We start from the raw sequence: 19,994 nt of genomic DNA, 5'->3' as shown, positions 1-19,994 counted from the left end.
TCCATACATAGTGTTCCGCTTATATACTGCGACAATGTAGAAACGTTTTACAAAATATTATTGTTATAGCAGTAGATTAATAACAATATTAGTACAGAGATAACGTCACAGAAAATATAATAAAACGAATAATCATGCTGCACAACTATTACAGACGCAAAGATTGATACACTAATTATTAGAGATTATTATTATTATTATTATTATTATTATTATTATTACTAGAAAACTGATACAGTTCTTGCATTATCGTGATTGTGTTCTCCGTTTGTAATGATTACATTTACATCCAATAACATCTATCAGATGTGGCAAAAACAAAATCACTACTGTGTGGGGAAAAAAAAAAAAAAAAAAAAAAAAAAAAAAAAAAAAAAAAAAAAAAAAAAAAACTTTTACCTACAACATTTATATTACATTTTAAAGCAAGTTTTGTAGTTATACTATGGAGAGGTTAGTTAATCACTGCAAAGTTTTGAAATGATAAACATCTATGATGTTACTACACAGTTCATCACTGTAACAAGAACGAATGTCTAACGCTCGGCTTATACCGTTAGAGAATTTATCGCTCGTGACAATTTTACCCATCATGCATGTGCGCTACCTATCGTATTATGCTATGAACTACTTGGCGCTCGAGCGAAAACGTCCGATGCAGACCTCTGGTATACAACTTAAATTGTTAAACATACATATGGGTTCTGCATATATCGGATATCTGGGATTGTGGATTTGTGTTCCACGACGGGTACCTACTAAGAAAGGCGTAACTCAAACTAGAGAAAGAATGATGCAAATCAATTTTAATTTTCATTCGACAACAACATACAGCATTTGCGATGAATCTATGGCTTCAACACAAAATGTGATAAGTCATTTATTGCAGTTTTACAGGACCTACGCTTTTAAGGTTTGAACGACTGTATAAAATCATAATAATCAGTTACAAAATAATAGGTTAGAGAGAAAAATACCACAGATATGCATATCATCTTTTGTCACAATAAAGATACCTTTAGGATGCACAACGTATTACAAAATATTTTTTTCGCTAAAAATTGATATGACAACATTCGCCTTGGAATCACAGAATTATAACATGCAACGTAAAAAAATACGCAATATCGCAAAATTTTGATATGAAATTACAAAATTATATATATTCTCTTTCATTAGTGTAAGTGAAACAATGTAAATCACAATTTAAACTATTATTGTGAAGAGAAATTAAAAATCATAATTCCGTGGTGTTTGGGTAAAGGGGAATAAGTAATTTTTTGTGCAGATGAAATTTTGTTCTCCAGATGAACACACGAGTTAAATTATACAAGTGAGTATGCAATAATCAAAAGAATACTAGCAGTTGATGTGTTTATTTGTGTAGAAAATTATTTGCAATAAGGGTTCCAAGTTTAATTTTCATTTATCGCCAAACTCATTTTTAAGACTCATCTCCATTTACTCAAACAACACAGAATTTTTCCCGAATTTCTTATAAGAACCATTCTATTTAACACAACAGAATTGCTGCCAATCATGACACACTTACCGTGCTAATGTGTCTCATTTTCCCATTTAGGACGCACTAAGTAGTTCATATCAGTAGGTTCTGGTACACGTGCCCAAGCCACCCAACCTTTCTCTCCAGGGCGGAGTGGTCTGAAACGTGACAAACGACCTGTGTAGTCTACCTTAACCTTAATCTACTAACCTTATAAAAGTTACAAGTGATGACGCGAAAATTATGAGCAGGGTTATTTTGAGGGATCTCGATATTTGGGAGATCTCGACACTTTCAAGAAAAATAGCCATTGCGATCACTGTTCCTAGTGAAAAAAGGTCGAACTATAGCCAACGAGATCTGTGTTGACTGTGTTTGTAATTTCTGTGTAAGTGAATCTCGTGGCTTCAGCTTGTGTTTACATTCACAGAAGGTAATAAATACAATAAATGCGATTTACACTTCGTTTTGGGTCATGAAATATAATATATACCAATTTCAGACACTTTGTAATTGTCACATCACACTGCGATTAAGTGTTATTATTATTATTATTATTATTATTATTATTATTATTATTATTATTATTATTATTATTATTATTATTCAACTACTAAATATACATAGGCCAAATAGAAATGATCGGGACCAAATTTAAATACAAACTGCTGAGCCATTTATACCCGAACCCACATTTCCTGAAGTCGAAATTGCGATAGAAAATCTGAAAAATTATAAGTCTCCAGGTATCGATCAAATTCCTGCAGAATTAATACAAGAGGGTGGAAGCGCATTATCTAATGAAATTTACAAGCTTGTACTTGCTATTAGGGAAAAGGAAATTGTACCAGAACAATGGAAAGAGTCCATAATCGTACATATCTTTAAGAAGGGGGACAAGACTAACTGTAGTAACTTTCGAGGAATATCACTTTTGTTGATGTACAAAATTTTGTCGAATATCCTTTTGAGAAGATTAACTCCATATGTAGATGAAATTATTGGGGATCATCAGTGTGGTTTTAGGCGTAATAGATCAACTATTGACCAGATATTTTGTATTCGACAGATAATGGAGAAAAAATGGGATTATAAGGATACAGTGATCAGTTATTCATAGATTTCAAAAAGGCATATGACTGGGTTAAAAGAGAAGTTTTATATGATATTCTTATTGAATTTGGTATTCCCAAGAAATTAGTTCGATTAACTAAAATGTGTCTCAGTGAAACGTACCGCAGAGTTCGTATAGGTCAGTTTCTGTCGGATGCGTTTCCAAATCACTGTGGGCTAAAGCAAGGAGATGCACTATCACCTTTACTTTTTAACTTTGCTCTAGAGTATGCCATTAGGAAAGTCCAGGATAACAGAGAGGGTTTGGAATTGAACGGGTTACATCAGCTGCTTGTTTATGCGGATGACGTGAATATGTTAGGAGAAAATCCACAAACGATTAGGGAAAACACGGAAATTTTACTTGAAGCAAGTAAAGGGATAGGTTTGGAAGTAAATCCCGAAAAGACAAAGTATATGATTATGTCTCGTGACGAAAATATTGTACGAAATGGAAATATAAAAATTGGAAATTTATCTTTTGAAGAGGTGGCGAAGTTCAAATATCTTGGAACAACAGTAACAAATATAAATGATACTCGGGAGGAAATTAAACACAGAATAAATAAGAGAAATGCCTGTTATTATTCGGTTGAGAAGATTTTATCATCCAGTCTGCTGTCAAAAAATCTGAAAGTTAGAATTTATAAAACAGTTATATTACCGGTTGTTCTTTATGGTTATGAAACTTGGACTCTCACTTTGAGAGAGGAACATAGGTTAAGGGTGTTTGAGAATAAGGTACTTAGGAAAATATTTGGGGCTAAAAGGGATGAAGTTACAGGAGAATGGAGAAAGTTACACAACACAGAACTGCACGCATTGTATTCTTCACCTGACATAATTAGGATCATTAAATCCAGACGTTTGAGATGGGCAGGCCGTGTAGCACGTATGGGCGAATCCAGAAATGCATATAGAGTGTTAGTTGGGAGGCCGGAGGGAAAAAGACCTTTGGGGAGGCCGAGACGTAGATGGGAAGATAATATTAAACTGGATTTGAGGGATGTGTGATATGATAATAGAGACTGGATTAATCTTGCTCAGGATAGGGACCAATGGCGTGCTTATGTGAGGGCGGCAATGAATCTCCGGGTTCCTTAAAAGCCAGTAAGTATAAGAATTTCTGTACCTCATTTGAGAAATGGAAGCAGTGTAATGTTTCTTTTGTAACAGCCTGTACTCATGTGTTAGATGTCTGCAGGTGTTCAGGCCGCCACTTGGAGAAATATGAATAACATACTGCACAACAATGCAGAAAAAAGTAAAAGTGATCCCGGTATAATGAGTAAACCTAAAGACGAGATTAAATAAAATAATTAGAGTTTACATTTCATCTGATATCTTCAGGAAGGTAAACTTCATATAAAAAGTTCCTGTTAGCACTGTTACGTAGTTTTATTCATGTGTATGCGTTTCTATACGAGAGAGAAAAAGAGGGAGATTGTTTTAAGTTATGCCCTATTATAATTTGTATTAGACCTACAGTTCAAGCCCTATACAACTCGGTCCGAAACATTGCGGTTGTGGATGTAACACTGTAAGAAACACGCTCTCGAAAATATAGGCTAGTAATCATATTCCAATGTATTGTACCACGGTCAAACTATGAGATAAATTGTATCCCTCGTAACCCCGTTATATGGGGATTCTATAGTTTTGCTTTGCCCCCCCCCCTCTCTTTGTCAAAATCTTGCTTATCCTGACGATCTTTTTCGTCCTTGGTGCGTTCCCTTTTAGGCATCTGTTCCAGATCACGCTGCCTCCTCTCCTCTTTATTTACGTCTACACAAAATTATACTCGACTCAGTAACAATGTTCTTCAAGAATTTCAATCTTTACAAATATTTATTCCTACCATATGAAAACTGAGTCATTTCATGTCAAATCAACGCACTGATTCTGACTTCCTGGGATTTTGATGAAACTTGTTATTTCAATTTAGAATTGCTTATTTCTTCACCATACTTACAAGCGGATCAAAAATACATCATTAACGCCTCAATATGTCCTAGTGTAATATATCCATATCAGACAGTGCCTCCAAAAAAAATTTCTAATAAATTTATAGTGGATGCAGATATTATGATAAGGGGTGTGCTGAAAGTAATACTGCAACTGCCTAATGACCTTCCTACAGATATGGTGTATACAGATACAAAATTCAAGGGATTAGGTTTATTTCGTTCAGCATATAAATGCATGTAAGATATTGCTTAAATCCAATAATTCCTTCCTACATGCTACAAGGCAATTATCCCAAGAAATTACTTCCAGTCTCACAGCACTCAGTATCAACGAATCAGCAAATATTTTAGACAAATACAACACTGTAGATATGCGAAAGGTACGGCAAGTATTAAGAGAAAAAGCTTTTGAGAACTGGAGCCAGAAAAAACATAAAGGCAAAAGCGTGCTCTTATACCAACAATATACCCCTGCCAATAAGTCGATCCGGAATCATAAGGGTCTTTCCTGTAGTGAGTGGAGGGAAGCGATCAAGATGAATGCGAACGTATCAGCTGTGCGTAGTGTACCTGGCAGGACTTCGGGCAGTAGCCTCTGTCGACGTTGCGACAGGGAGGTTGAAACCCTTGCCCATCTCCTGGGGGTCTGTCCACACGGTGAACTTCTACGAAATACGCGGCATCTTATAGCAAGATCTACAATAGTAACTGCCTTGAAGAACAAAGGTTATTCAATATATGAAGAAGTACACGGCATACCCAGTGAGGGCAGTAATCGAAGAATCGACATAATTGCATTTAAACCCCCCTCTCTTGAAGGTTACATTATAGATCCTACTGTGAGATTCGAATCGCATGAACACCAGCCAGAAGAAGTACAAGAGGAAAAAAGGTATATATATGAACCTTCCATCAGTTTTTATAAGGACAAATACCATCTGGAATCCATCGTCATCACGGGACTAATGATAGGAGCCCGTGGGACCATACCCCGGTTCCTAGTCGACTTCTGTAAATTTTTTTGCCTGCATAAAGATATTTAAAGAAACCTAACAACTGCAGCACTCAAAGGATCAATAGCTATTTTCAGACATCATATATATGGACCATGACTTTAATTGACGTTACTTCGTTTATTATCATGTGTTTCAATCTAATTCAAATTGTTATTTTTCACTCTAACAACAATGTATCACTAAGCCTCAAGACATTTACTCTATTTATTGTATTGGTACTCTTTGTCAATGGCAACCTGTAGTGGTTACAGGAAGAAATAAAAAAATAAAATAATAGTTATGAATGGAAATCGTAAGACTTTTTTGTCCTGCGTTCATAAGTCATTAAGTATTAGCCTAATTGTTGTATTATATTTTATCAAAAATTGCTGCTTCCTGAAGTATCAGTGGTTAATAATTACCATCTGCACGTTTTAAATAATGTAATCCTATCAATTTTAACAAATTCACCTACCTTTGAAGTCATCGATATATTGAATTAATTCACAGATATTGAAATAATTGCAACAGAGAAAAATTGCACTACTGCACCTCGAAAGAATAGTGCTCATAAATTATTACTTCCGCAAATCTGCGCAGCTTAAGACTAGATTTAAAATAGAGGTAAAATAGTGGAGGAAGTGAAAAAAAATCATTTTTGGTCGAACCAAAGGGTTTTTTTTTCTTTCTCTTAGCAAATTCTGCACTCAATGGTTATATTTATATTTTGTCCCGTGTCCATTCATGCTAATTTGACATGCTATAATAACATTAAATGTAACACAAACAAACAGTGCTACATACCTAAAGAACTACTTGACATGTTGATACCAAATATGAATGGAATCGACCACTTACAACAGAGTTACAGCTCAAGGAAAACTGCAGACTCGCGGCGCTTGCTGAGTAAGAATGCTGGGTGGCGAAATGTGGCATGTTACCGGCTTCTTATCTCGCTATGCAGCCACCTCCGCTGATTAAGATTATCAATTCAGTGTTATATAGGAAAAATAATTTAAGGGTTTAATTTCATTTTTTTACATGTCATTTTTCTCCATTTGTCCTCCTAAATATGGATTTTAGACCACTGTGCGTCGGCAGAAATATCATCGCGATGCCTGTTACCAAGTGACGTTGCAGAGGCAGGCAAGGAATACACACCCCCTCTCCCAACCAATCCTTTGCAGATATATTGCACAAGTAGCTACCAGTAGTATAACCAACGAGCTAGAAGTAAGAATATAGAGTGCCGTTCACGTCCACAGTGTGTAATTTCAAGCAGCTAGCCGGCCAAAAATCAATTTTCACACCCCATCTTTAATTCTAAATTCTTATATAGACGTGTTTATAACACTCCAAAGTATACTATCCAAGTGTAGACAGATGCTTACATCTGTTAGGGGACCCTCACAACAGAGCGAAAGTTGCATGTCTGCGATAAGATCATTTACGCTGCAGAGGCAGGCGCGCAGTTTGTATTTCGATGATGCAAAGTGAGGAAGTTAATATAATATTTTTCTTTAATATACAGTGTGGATATATTATAAGAAGGTATATACTTACAAATAAACTAATTCTTTTGCTAAAAATTATTATCTTATTGTCTAGAATAAGTGTCTGAATAAACATGTGCAGAGAGTCGAAGTTCTACCTTATTACATTACTTTGAGTTGAATTTTAAAAGGTGTAGCCCTCTATCACCTCCCTAAAATTTTGTGGAGATATTCATTATGCTTTTCTGAGCAAGACGTCGTGATTTTTTTCTGCAACCAGATGCAGACAGAAAACTATTAATTATTTTCAGACACCATGCGCTCCGTAATCCGGAGAGCTGTTTTCCAGGTATGGAACAAGAGCGAGAAAAAAGTGAAATTCTCAAATATAATTGAACATTTTGGTCTCAAAGATTACTCTGAAGACATTTTACAATCAATAAAAAAATTAATCAAATTTATATGCTCGAAAATTCGATTACGGTGGGAAAAATACAGCATGAATGAGAAAATTTTCTTAAAATATAATGTGCTATGTTTGAACCAAGATGCAAAGTCTGAGAATAAAATATATAATACTTTGAAATCTACTACAAAACAATTCCAATTTGAGTCTGCCCGTACAAGCATTCGGGGACGTCCACGTAAACGTTTCGGAGACCTGAGCGAAAGATCAAAACGGAAAAAAAAATTAGTCCACTTTTTAAAGAAAGATCACCAGAAGAAAAGCTTTCTGCTGCCCATATGAGTTTCAGAACTTCTAGGAAAAGAGATGCGGCCATTATTGTAAGAGAGCTTTTATTTGCATCACTTCAACGTGCGACAAAATCGAGAAAAAAACGTGAAAATTGATTTTGCAGGAACGACCAACAATTGTCACCTAATAAGGATCTCGCTTTGATTAATCAATATAAATAATTAAGGGAAATTCAAAATCTTGTAACAGTTAATTTAGATCCACCGTTTTATTTATTGCGAAACACTGAAGATAGGATAGGTTCAGGCTGGAAAGGGGACTACTTGTTGGCGTGATAAAACAAAGCAGTCGCAATAAAAATGATGCAAGAAGATTTTTCAGGGAGGTTTCCACTTTCACATTTATATCGGGAATAGATGGAAATTTAATAAGTCGTTTAGACTCTATCAGAAACCTTTTTCTTGAGGTTTTGCAATACAGATGAACGGGCACTTCATGTATGCAAGGGAGACAAGGGAATTATATTATACAATATTATATGCCTATAACCCTTTACAGATTCTTGGCTCATGGACAAAGGTCACAGGACACTATTATACCTACTGGCAAACTATCTGAGGAAGCCCAGGAAACGAGGAACAAATGCTATATTAGACTTTTCAGAGAAGTCTTCGCAAGAAAAACATCAAGAAAGACACAAATACCGATCTTTTACTCAGGCTACTTATTTCTTTCATCAGCTTAAAGAAATTAAAAAGAGAAAATCACTGTCGATTTCAATAGTAGTGCTGCTGTTTTCTCCGAGTCTCTATTACTCGGTGCTGCCGAAGGAGAGACTAGCAGTGAGGATACAGATTCTGATGGGGATGCATCTGACGTCTGAACGAATAAGATATGTAGCAATATTCCTTCGTCTTACGCTTTCAATTTTAAGCGCATTCCACATTATGAACATTAATTTATTTTTTCACTCAAATCGTTTTTTTACAATATTACCAATTTTATTTTCAGTAAAAATAGTTGTTATATTCATTTTCATTATTGAAAACTTATCTACTTCAATAATTGAAGTTACATACCAAATTGTATGAAAATTGAGCGATTAGTTTTCGAGAAATGATTTTTGGCCGGCTAGACTCGCTAAATTACACACTGTGGCATCTATATCAGCGCTCTTGGTGGTACTATAGGGATATCCTGAACTAGCACCAACAGATAGCGCACGTGTACTTTGCGGGATGCGCTTTGCGTGTGCATTTGTTTTTCGGTATATAAACATTGAGGATATACGTAGTGTATTAGTATATTAAATACTCTTAAAAACAACTAAAAATGGCAAATTTTTGTTATGTTCCTATATGTAAACACCAGGGAACTCTTTTTGTCTTCATTCAGGTCCTGAAATATTCTGAATATATGCTTTAAATCTTAACAAAATATAAGTAATAAAATTGCGCCTCGAAAGTGCTAGCTATTAAATAAAAGTAACTACTTCAAATAAGGAATTGTTGACTACAGTTTCATTTTGGAAGAGGAAAAAGAAAAATTAATAAAAACATATGCAACCTCGACAGCGAGCTATCTTAGCTTAGATTATATGCAGTAATTGTAGGAGTCTCCGAAGTTTACGCCCGCAGTAAACTCTCGATAAACTGGGATGTTTATTATCCAGAACGATCCTTAGTGAAACCCATTTCGTGAATAATGTTTTTAATGTACTGTACCCTAATTATTAAAACCATGTTTTAACTTCAAATTTTCAAAATCATCCTACATAGTATTCAACACTGCATGTCCTTAACCTACAAAACGCACGACTAATCGTGATACTGCTGCGATCATATTATATATCATCCTATTAAAAATTGCATTCGATCTTTCTGCAACTACAAAAAAAAAATACAAGGAATTCAATTCCGATAGTCCCTTCCCTATTAAACAAAAAGCATATTGGTGGTTGCATATCCTGTTTTTAGCGTACGGTTCTTAAGTACTAATGATTAAAGAGCGCAATATTCACTTTCGACATCCTGGTAGTTCCTATTTTTTTATTCGTCCACCTCGTTCTCAGAGTTCTCGTTCAGGTTCATGACATTCAATTTACTCGTATCTATATTCTGCATACTGCAGATTTCCCCACCTATCTCGGGGAATCGCTCAATATTATACAAGTTTACGTTATTATTTATTGTAAATGAAATGGAATTATGAGGTAAGAAAATATTGAATTATATTAAATTTACTAGGTTATACAAAATCATTGTAAATATAATTTTGACACGCACAGAAAACCAACAAGCGGGAAAACGTAAGCATCTGTAGCATATGACATAACATAGCCCTACAACATGTTCGCCGCATGGAACGCTCCTGCCATCTAGCGGTAAAACTTCGCATAAGATATCCCTATTGGTGGTACAGAAATGATTCTATACGCAGACGACATGGTGATAGGGTCGGCAGTAAAAGAGGACTTGCAGAAGGCGCTACAAAATCTAGAGAACTGGGCAGAGGAAAACGACCTGGATGCCTGAACAAAGAGAAGACAGTGCAAATGATATTCAGGAAGGGCGGAAAAATAGCGTCCAAAGACAGAATAACCTTATTTGACGAGCCGCTACAAGTTGTAGGGAAATATAAATACCTGGGAATTTCATTACAGACAACAGCAACATCTTTCGGTATGCACGTTCAGGAAAGAGCAGCAGCAGCCATCAAAACCTCATAGGCTACAACATTCCGAATATAACCAATCGATGACACTATTCAAAACGGTAGTAGCGCCAGTTGTAACGTACGGAATAGAGATTATTTGGTAAAAACTCAAGATCGGTGATATGATAAGAATAGAAAAAGTCAAGACTGTGTTTATGAAATGGATACTAGGAGTCGGAAAAGCAGCGCCATCCCGCCTTGTATATGAGCTCATGAGAGAGACATATTTCGTAGAGATGATATCAGATTGCAGCACTGGCTACCATCCACAGGACCCTACCAGGAACTGGTAAGCATAAGAGACCGGAAGAAGAAGGAGATAGACCTAGAGTTCTATACCACATCAGCCATGCTAGACGACAGCTGGACCAGAGAGTGTAGGAGCCAGAGACACGTGAGAAGTCTCGCAATACACGGGTTTCATCTACACTAATAATAAATCTGTAAGCGAAATTTTTCTGGTAATTTTCGCTTTTCCAAAAATAATTGGTGTTAACATATATAATTAACCACCCTGAAACCGAAAATCGCATTTTTGACATTTTTGTTTGTATGTCTGTCTGTATGTTTGTTACCTTTTCACGCGATAATGGCTGAACCGATTTATATGAAAATTAGAATATAAATTAAGTTCGTTGTAACTTAGATTTTAGGCTATATGGCATTCAAAATAGTTTATTTAAAAGGGGGGTTGTAAGGGGGCCTGAATTAAATAAATCGAAATATCTCGCTTATTATTGATTTTTGTGAAAAATGTTACATAATAAAAGTTTCTTTAAAAATGATTTCCGATAAGTTTTATTCTTAAAATTTTGATAGGACTGATATTTAATGAGATAAATGAGTTTTAAAATTAAAATAACGCCATCTAAGACGGTGCAATGAATTAAGAACAAATGACTTCGTTTATAAGGGGCCTTGGGCAACAACAATCGAAATAGTGGCCTTGGACATCAACAATCGAAAGCTATTAAACGTAGCCTACAGAGAATGTTTCTGTGTTTGTATGAAGTCATATCAGAAGCTAAATTAACCGATTTGTATAATTAATTATTATTTCACCATTGGAAAGTGTAGTTTCTCTAGATGGACATAATGCTATAATGTTATTACAGTAATGTCTGAGTAAATCGAGGACAGGTAAGATTAAAATAGCTTCTTATGCACAGAAAATTTGATAGGCTATTTTGTACATTCGTTTTCTGTGTTTCTTAAAATAATATTTATGTACACTCATTTTAATATCAGAGAATTAACGAACAACGAGAGTGTATTGATTTAGTATGCAGTAATAATACGTTAGCTTAGCAATCCATTATTTTATAATTCAAATTTTAACTATGCTCAATTGAATCGCGTTAAAATACATAGAATAAAATATATATGCAATAAATGCAATGCAAAAAAAATTGAGTAATGAGCGAAGCAGATTATGTTGCGCTGTTGTAAAAGTTGTTCCCTGGATCAAACGTCCTATTTTAATTATGTAATTACTTTATATTTATTTCTAACAGGTGCAGCGGAGCGCACGGGTACGGCTAGTATAAAATAAAATTTACAAGATACAACACGTTATATACAGCCCTTTCAGCCTCATACTATATACACTCGCCCACTTGTATCCACATCTTTAAGCTTCGATGTTAACGTAATATATATGGAATAAACTGTTGCTACATGGGTTTTCTGACAGCTGTTAAAATAAAGAAATGGTAGTAAATTGGAATATATGGGTTAATGCGATATAAAATAAGATTTTCAAGATGCAACATATTCTATACAGTCACTTTCCGTATTATCCTATAGGAACCACGCCCAATTGTTGACCACTTAATACATGGCGGATATAGGTTCAAAAGTTTCAAAGATGGCGGCACGATCGCCACTCGATATTCTTACTTCTAACTGTAACATATATCTAGTTAAGCATGACTCTGTCTAAAGGTAGGAAACGTATACATGGGAGGAGACGTATTGTTCTTGTGCTTGTGGAAACAATAGTCTAGTAGGCCTATAGGCTTATTGTGCTCGAAAGTTTTAAAGGGCATTTATCAACACAATATTACACGTCATTATAATGTAGCCTATGTTATAAAGAGCATCAGAAGATCACAGGTATTTATGAACATTTTAAATCTAAATTGCAGTACGAAGGGCAATAGCAAAACGTAGAAGATATATACGATATGGAGCGATCATTCATTACAATGATACAATGGTGTTCATTATTCTTATGCAGATGACACAGTTTTACTTTTTGGTGGAAAAACCTGGTATATAATAATTCAAATAATGGACTTAAATTAATAAAAAATTGGTTTGACAAATTATCTTTCTATCAACGAAAATAAAACCATAATTATTCTATTCTCATTATCTGAAAAATGTAACAAACCTCCTACAACTATAGTAAATATTAAATTACATAATTCTGATTGTTGTTTTATACCAGGGATGAGACGATATTAGCTCCCAATCATGGTAGAAGAGCTCGACCTTGATCACGAGCGCATAGCGCATTCACTACGTAGCGTCGTAACGTAGACAACAGGGATATACATGCACATGCAGCGAATAAAGGCAGCAATTATTACAATAACTTGCGTTACTAAATTTCTGGCTATGTAATAGGGCTAATTACTAAGTTATTTAATATACATGTACATATATAAAGAAATCGCAAAGGGAAGGGTTTTTTTAGGAATAAAAAGAGAAATAGGAAAAGTTAATTGTATGTAAGCCATATTATTGTTAAAAGCAATTATTTATTATATAAATACTTCACTTCATTGGTTAGGAGAAACTAATAGGGTCTACCTGCTCGACGTGTGTGATCTCTAAGTATTTTTGAGTATTTGTTGAAAAAATAATAATGGCAATATTGATTGAAATAGAGTATATTGATTGTGTGATTGTGAAAATGTAGTCCTTACTCTCCAGTCGTGATTATGTAATGAGTTTCCTTAGAGTGATTTGTGAGATGCACGTAAGACGAAAAAACAAATTGATTGAATTAAGATATTGAGAGCCATCGTAATTTTTGAGGTCAATCACTTAAGGGGATATGTATGACTTTTAAAACTTCCACAATTTCGGCCAAAATTTGTGAAATTTAAACTATATAAACATATTTATAATAATATCATCTGTACAAAATTTGGTGCAATTAGGTCTAATAGTTTCAAAATGTTTAGTTCATATTTGCTCAAAATCCTGAAAACAGTTATTGGAATAAAAGTGAATTAGTATTTTGAGCTTAGTAATAGTATAAGTTAAAGTGCAATCAAAGATAAAATATTATTTCTAATAAAAGTAAATATCCAAAAACAAGCAACAAATAAAACATCAACAATGCATTTAAAATAAAGAAATAAAAGGAATCTAGATACAATCTACTGATCCAAATGTAAATTAATTTACCTTCGATGTCAATTCCGAAATCAATTTATTTCACTCTTCTCCTGAATAATGCCTATATATTTTTTTTTTCATGTTGCGTCTCATAATGCCATTTTATGTTGCTTTTTTTGCAAATGATATTATTTTTACACAACAAACACTGGACTTCATCACCATGTTCGAAGCATAAATATTGTATCTTACACTCTTCTTTGAAAGCTTTAAGCGCTTCCGTTCCGTCATGATGCGCTGTGTTCTAAGATCTGTACATCCTTTATCAATGTTTACAGGTAAAAGAGCTCCGCGCGCGCAGCGGGCATAAAAGAGCTCTCGCTCGCAATTATTAGTCACCATCGCAAGACTGTCTTATACAGAAATGTCCGATTATTAACCTTCCAGTAGTGGCGCCCTCTTTCAGAGCATCACTGCTGGCGCCAAGTCTGGTAGACCCATATGTATTTAATTTTATTTCTGACTCTTCCAACCAATTTATTAATATTTTAGCAATTTGACAGCATCCATAGAATATACTGAAATGGGTGAATTGAAAATAATAAGCAGTTTGTTGTTATATAACATCTATTTTAATTAATTTTAAAAGATTGAAAAAAAAGTGAATATAATGTGAATTTTATCAACAAAAGCCTTTCAAATCAGCAAACAATTGAAATATTGTGTATGGTTTTCCTTAAAAAAGTAAAAATAATATTTAAATACTGGTTTGAGACAGAAGATCATTTAAGCACTGTATTCAGAGCATGAAAACTGAGCATGACTTAAAAATATAAATGTCTTACATATTTTACAAAAGTAATTTGTTTTACTGTCCTTTTTGCAGAAAAAGCACCTTTTTCTCGTTCCCTCTTGAAACTGATCAGCCTTAACATGTTGAAAAGATGTTCCAGCAAACTCTTGTATTCTTTCTCGTACTTCACGTGGAAGATTTGTAAAGGCAGCTCTACGTTTCAAGTGATCATCTGTTAATCCCATTGCCAACTCCTTCACGTACTTCCTGTGGACACTGTTTTCCTTCTGATTGTTAAAGATACAAATCACTTGGGAGTTTATTCCAGCAATATTCAGTAGTGCATACATCACCATTGGCCATCTTCTGATATTTCTTGCGACGTCATAGGCAGCACAAATTTTAACAATTAATATAATAAGCACAAGGTTTGTCAACCACATCGACACCTCTCTTAGTGGAGTTATAGAAGGTGACAATTTCTGGCTTGCTTTTGTCACCTGTTGATAAATCTATTGAGTCATCATGATGCATACTAGATGCTAAAATTACATTTTTGCCCTTTTTCGGTACTTAAGAAACAATGGTAATGTCTTCTTGGAAACCAAACACACTAGATCCCACTGGTCTCTTTTTGGAATCCACAAATTCTATTGGCAGCTCCCTTTCATTCTTTCGAACTCTTCCCACACAGGTTGTTCTATGGCGATTCAGCAAGCTTGTAATAAGTGGAAAGGAAGCGAACCAATTATCACATGTAATGTTCCTCCCTGTTCCTGATATTGGTTAAAAAAGTCGCTCGACCATACTTTGAGGATCATTTTTTGCCCTAAATGGACCTTCTGGTTGTTGACCAACATATGGTTCCATATTTAGGACATACCATATCTTAGCATCAACTAAGGAAAAAATTTTGATGCGATATTTATTAGGTTTTTTAGGCATATACTATTTGAATGAGCATCTGCCTCTGAAAGCTTCCAACATTTCATCTACTGTTGCAAATTCACCTATTGGGTATCCTTTTTTGCAGTTGTTCAAAAACATTTCAAACACCTGACGAATTGGAGCTAACTTATCCCATTGTTTTCTATCGTTTCTTATTTCTGTATTGTCAAAACGTAGATGACTAATAAAAATAAATAACATTTAATATGCAATCATCAAAAACAAGACACCAACAATCAGTAGGAGTTTTAGCCTCTCTAGCACATGGCCTCACACCTGGTAGATGCGTCACAATATTACACTGCCGAGTCCTAACAGCCTTTGGTGAGCAGTGTTGTCTCCATACCGTACCATCTTTAGATTTGAAACCGGGAACTCTAGGAACTTTGTTCGGAATCTCAAATTGTTCATCATCACCACTCGCGCTCACCTTCCTGTCCTGTGTCTGTATTGCCATCAAATACTTCCACTTCACCGTCCTCTTCACCAGTGTCGGCGTCATCATCACAGGGTTCACTATCATTCTCAGAGCTTACAACCTCGTCTAGCAAACTTACAACTCATTTTACATTTTCTTCGTAAGACATTTTAGAAGTATCTAGCAAAGTCACAACTCGTTTTTCATTTTCTTCATAATACATTTTTGAAGTATATCGTAAGCTAAATATTAATTAAAAACTAGCAAAATGTTTCATATCATCAGTAAACAGAATAATCCGCTGATATTTGAACCAATCAGTTCGTTACTACCACAAATAATTCTTAAGCACTAAAACTTCAAAATGAAACTGTGTAACGCCAACACTGGCGCCAAGTCTGACAGACCCGTTACGTAATTATCTCGCTTACTACTGCACGAATAGCCACGTCGGCACTCACATGTCAACTATGGAAAGAAACAGGAAGCTAGGTGGAGAAACAGACTTCTACCCCCAAACACTTCAGAGTAAATAGTAAAAGTAATTGTGCCAGGTCTGTGAGACTTGGCGCCAGCACTGGAAGGTTAAGGAGTCCTCTGAAGTTAAGTATTTAGGCATAATTTTCGACAATCATTTAAAATGGAATCAACACATTAATTACCTTTGTAATAAATTACGTAAAAAATATATAATTTTGTTTTATTGAGGAATTACTTGTCAATAAGTTTATTACGCAAAATATATTTAACTTTATTTCAATCGGTAATTATATATGGAATTATAGGATGGGGTAGCTTATTTAAATCCAATTTTAATCCACTTTATTTATTACAGAAGAAAATAATTAAAATATGTCTTCATAAATCTATTTATTTTCCATCTCAAAAATTGTTTTTAGACTTTAATGTTCTTAACATAAGACACATTTATTATATTGTATTAATAAAATTCATACATAAGAACCGAAATAATTTTTAATTGTATTCTCATAGGTACAAAAGGTATGAATTCTTTAAGACTGTTTGAACCAAAATGTAACACTGCTACAGTATTTAATCATAGTAGTAATTTAGGCCCAGGAATATATAACAAATTTATATTTAAATATCCTAAACTTGTCAATTCTAGTAGTTCCAGTATTAAATTTAAAAAGTTATGTATGGATTTTATAAAAATTGGAAAATTGTAAATTTAAATTTATATTATATTCTAATTGCATAGTGACATATTATTGTATTATATACTTATTAGTTCCAATTTAGGAATCCGCCCCTGAGCACGAGTTCTGCTCTTTCAAGGGCGAGCTAAAGTTTTTCTGTATATATTATATTTTATGTTACAATTATTAGCAAAATAAATAAATAAATAAATAAATAAATAAATAAATAAACAAACAAATAAATAACTAATAAATAAATAAGTGATAAATGTCTGGAAATCAAATATGAGGGAAAAACAGTTCCATCATCTCCCATGCTTACAATCTCTTTCTGATATTTCTGAATCAAATTTAAATAATTATGCTCATCTAAATCTAGAAACAGAATTTCAACAACGGAGATTCGGTGATTTTAAAAATATTGCAAATAATTTCTTACTTTTTGCGAATCCTTTGACCATAGACATAAACAAGGTTAAGCCAGAAATGCAGTAAGTAGTAGTTGATTTACAGAGTGATACATATTTACAAACGCGGTGCAAAGACATGTGTGGTTTAAATTTCTATAAAATTCTGTCTACGGAAAAATACGCTTCCCTTAGCTTATTTGCCGCCAATATAGTGGCTATGTTTGGTTTCACTTACAGTTGCGAACTTTTTTTTTTTTTTTTTCAAAATTGAAACTTGGAAAATCATAACAAAGATCGCGGCTGAAAGATGAAAGTGTATTCGCTATCTTGAGAATGGCTACTTGTGACATAAACTTAGAATTCTGTGGCACCTTGAAAGTTACGGTATAGTAAATATGAAGGTTGTGATGGCTGCACGCCACTGATGTCTGAGCGTGCCCTCAACTCTACCCACAACCATGCTACGTCATGTGTTTTGCTGGTTGCATTGCCTGATGCCATCGTGTATTGCATTGCCTGTAACTTCATCCCTCTTAGCCCCAAATATTTTCCTAAGAACCTTATTCTCAAAAACCCTCAATCTCTGTTCCTCTCTCAAAGTGAGAGTCCAAGTTTCACAGCCATACAGAACAACCGGTAATGTAACTGTTTTATGAATTCTAACTTTCAGATTTTTTGACAGCAGACTAGATGACAAAAGCTTCTCAACCAAATAATAACAGGCATTTCCCATATTTATTCTGCGTTTAATTTCCTCCCGAGTGTCATTTATATTTGTTACTGTTACTCCAAGTTATTTGAATTTTTCCACCTCTTCGAAGGATAAATCTCCAACTTTTATAGTTCCATTTCGTACAATATTCTGATCACGCGACATAATCATATACTTAGTCTCTTCGGGATTTACTTCCAACCCTATCTCTTTACTTGCTTCAAGTAGAATTTCCGCGTTTTCCCTAATCGTTTGTGGATTTTCTCCTAACATATTCACGTCATCCGCATAGACATTTGATGTATCCCGTTCAATTCCAAACCCTCTGTGTTATCCTGAACTTTTCTAATGGCATATTCTAGAGCGAAGTTAAAAAGTAAAGGTGATAGTGCCTCTCCTTGCTTTAGCCCACAGTTTATTGGAAAAGCATCAGATAGAAACTGACCTATACGGACTCTGCTGTAAGTTTCTGTAAGACACGTTTTAATTAATCGAACTAGTTTCTTGGGAATACCAAATTCAATAAGAATATTATATAAAACTTCTCTCTTAACCGAGTCATATGCCTTTTTGAAATCTATGAATAACTGGTGTACTGTACCCTTATACTCCCATTTTTTCTCTAATATCTGTCGAATACAAAAAATCTTATCAATAGTCGATCTATTACGCCTGAAACCACACTATGATCCCCAATAACTTCATGTACATATGAGGGTACACGGGAAAAACGATCAAGGTCCATCAAAAATCGAAATTGAGTTAATAATGCTATCTTATAGCGGAAAGGAAGTACTATCATGTGGTCTAGCTAGTAATAAGAAATCATCGTTCTTGACATTCTACTACGTCAATTTCTATTAAATACACACATAACAAAGCATTAAATGCTTAAACTTTAAAATTCTTTTTTCTCGAAACTTTCTAAAATGGAGCTTGATCGTTATTGCAGTGTACCCTTCATATGAAGTTAACCTTCTCAAAAGGATATTCGACAAAATTTTGTACAACGTCAACAAAAGTGATATTCCTCGAAAGTTACTACAGTTAGTCTTGTCCCCCTTCTTAAAAATAGGTACGATTATGGACTCCTTCCATTGTTCTGGTACAATTTCCTTTTCCCAAATTGCAAGTACAAGTTTATAAATTTCGCTAGATAATACGCTTCCACCCACTTGTATTAATTCTGCTGGAATTTGATCAATACCTGGAGACTTGTACTTTTTCAGAGTTTCTATCGCAATTTCGACTTCAGAAAGTGTGGGTTCTGGTATATCGCTCAACCAACTAAGTAAAATGATACGATACGGTATTCAGAATGTCACAAAAATCTATGAAATCCATGTAAGACTATTAAAGGCACAATATCGAGTCGATTAACTTCCAAAAACCCAATACAAATGCATTATTCCCCAGTCAATTAAAGTACAATTCAGCATTGTCATTGAAAGGAGAAAGCAAAAGGACTTGCAAAATTTAATGCAGTTTATTTCTAAGAAAAGTAGGATGAATTACCAAACTCTGTTTGCGGACAGTAATACTCTAAAATCTAGATGCACAGGAAGAACATGAGAGAGAGAGAGAGGGAGAGAGAGAGAAACAGAATCTGTAACATGAATGAGACTGTGTTAACATTTTAATATAGTTTGTGGTTTTATTTGTGTATTGTGATGTGCTTTATGGTAATTTGTGATTTTCTGTCTCATACATTTGAAATT

At 34.4% G+C, this 19,994-nt stretch overlaps 1 protein-coding gene across 3 annotated transcripts in view; it reads right to left on the bottom strand.

Moving 5' to 3' along the window:
• Positions 1-1,190: 1,190 nt before the first annotated feature.
• Positions 1,191-19,994, bottom strand: part of LOC138693960 (protein IWS1 homolog) — a 59,405-nt gene continuing 40,601 nt past the window's right edge. For all 3 annotated transcript variants that reach the window (XR_011330642.1, XR_011330643.1, XM_069817690.1), the window contains one exon: positions 1,191-1,662. Coding sequence is in view for 1 of the 3 variants with exons in the window: in XM_069817690.1 (XP_069673791.1) it covers positions 1,603-1,662 (60 nt within the window). In the remaining 2 variants the exon portion in view is untranslated. The remainder of the gene's footprint in view (positions 1,663-19,994) is intronic.

Source organism: Periplaneta americana, unplaced genomic scaffold, assembly GCF_040183065.1.
Source record: "Periplaneta americana isolate PAMFEO1 unplaced genomic scaffold, P.americana_PAMFEO1_priV1 scaffold_26, whole genome shotgun sequence".
NCBI lineage: Eukaryota > Metazoa > Arthropoda > Insecta > Blattodea > Blattidae > Periplaneta > Periplaneta americana.
This window is presented reverse-complemented; position numbering and strand designations above follow the sequence as displayed.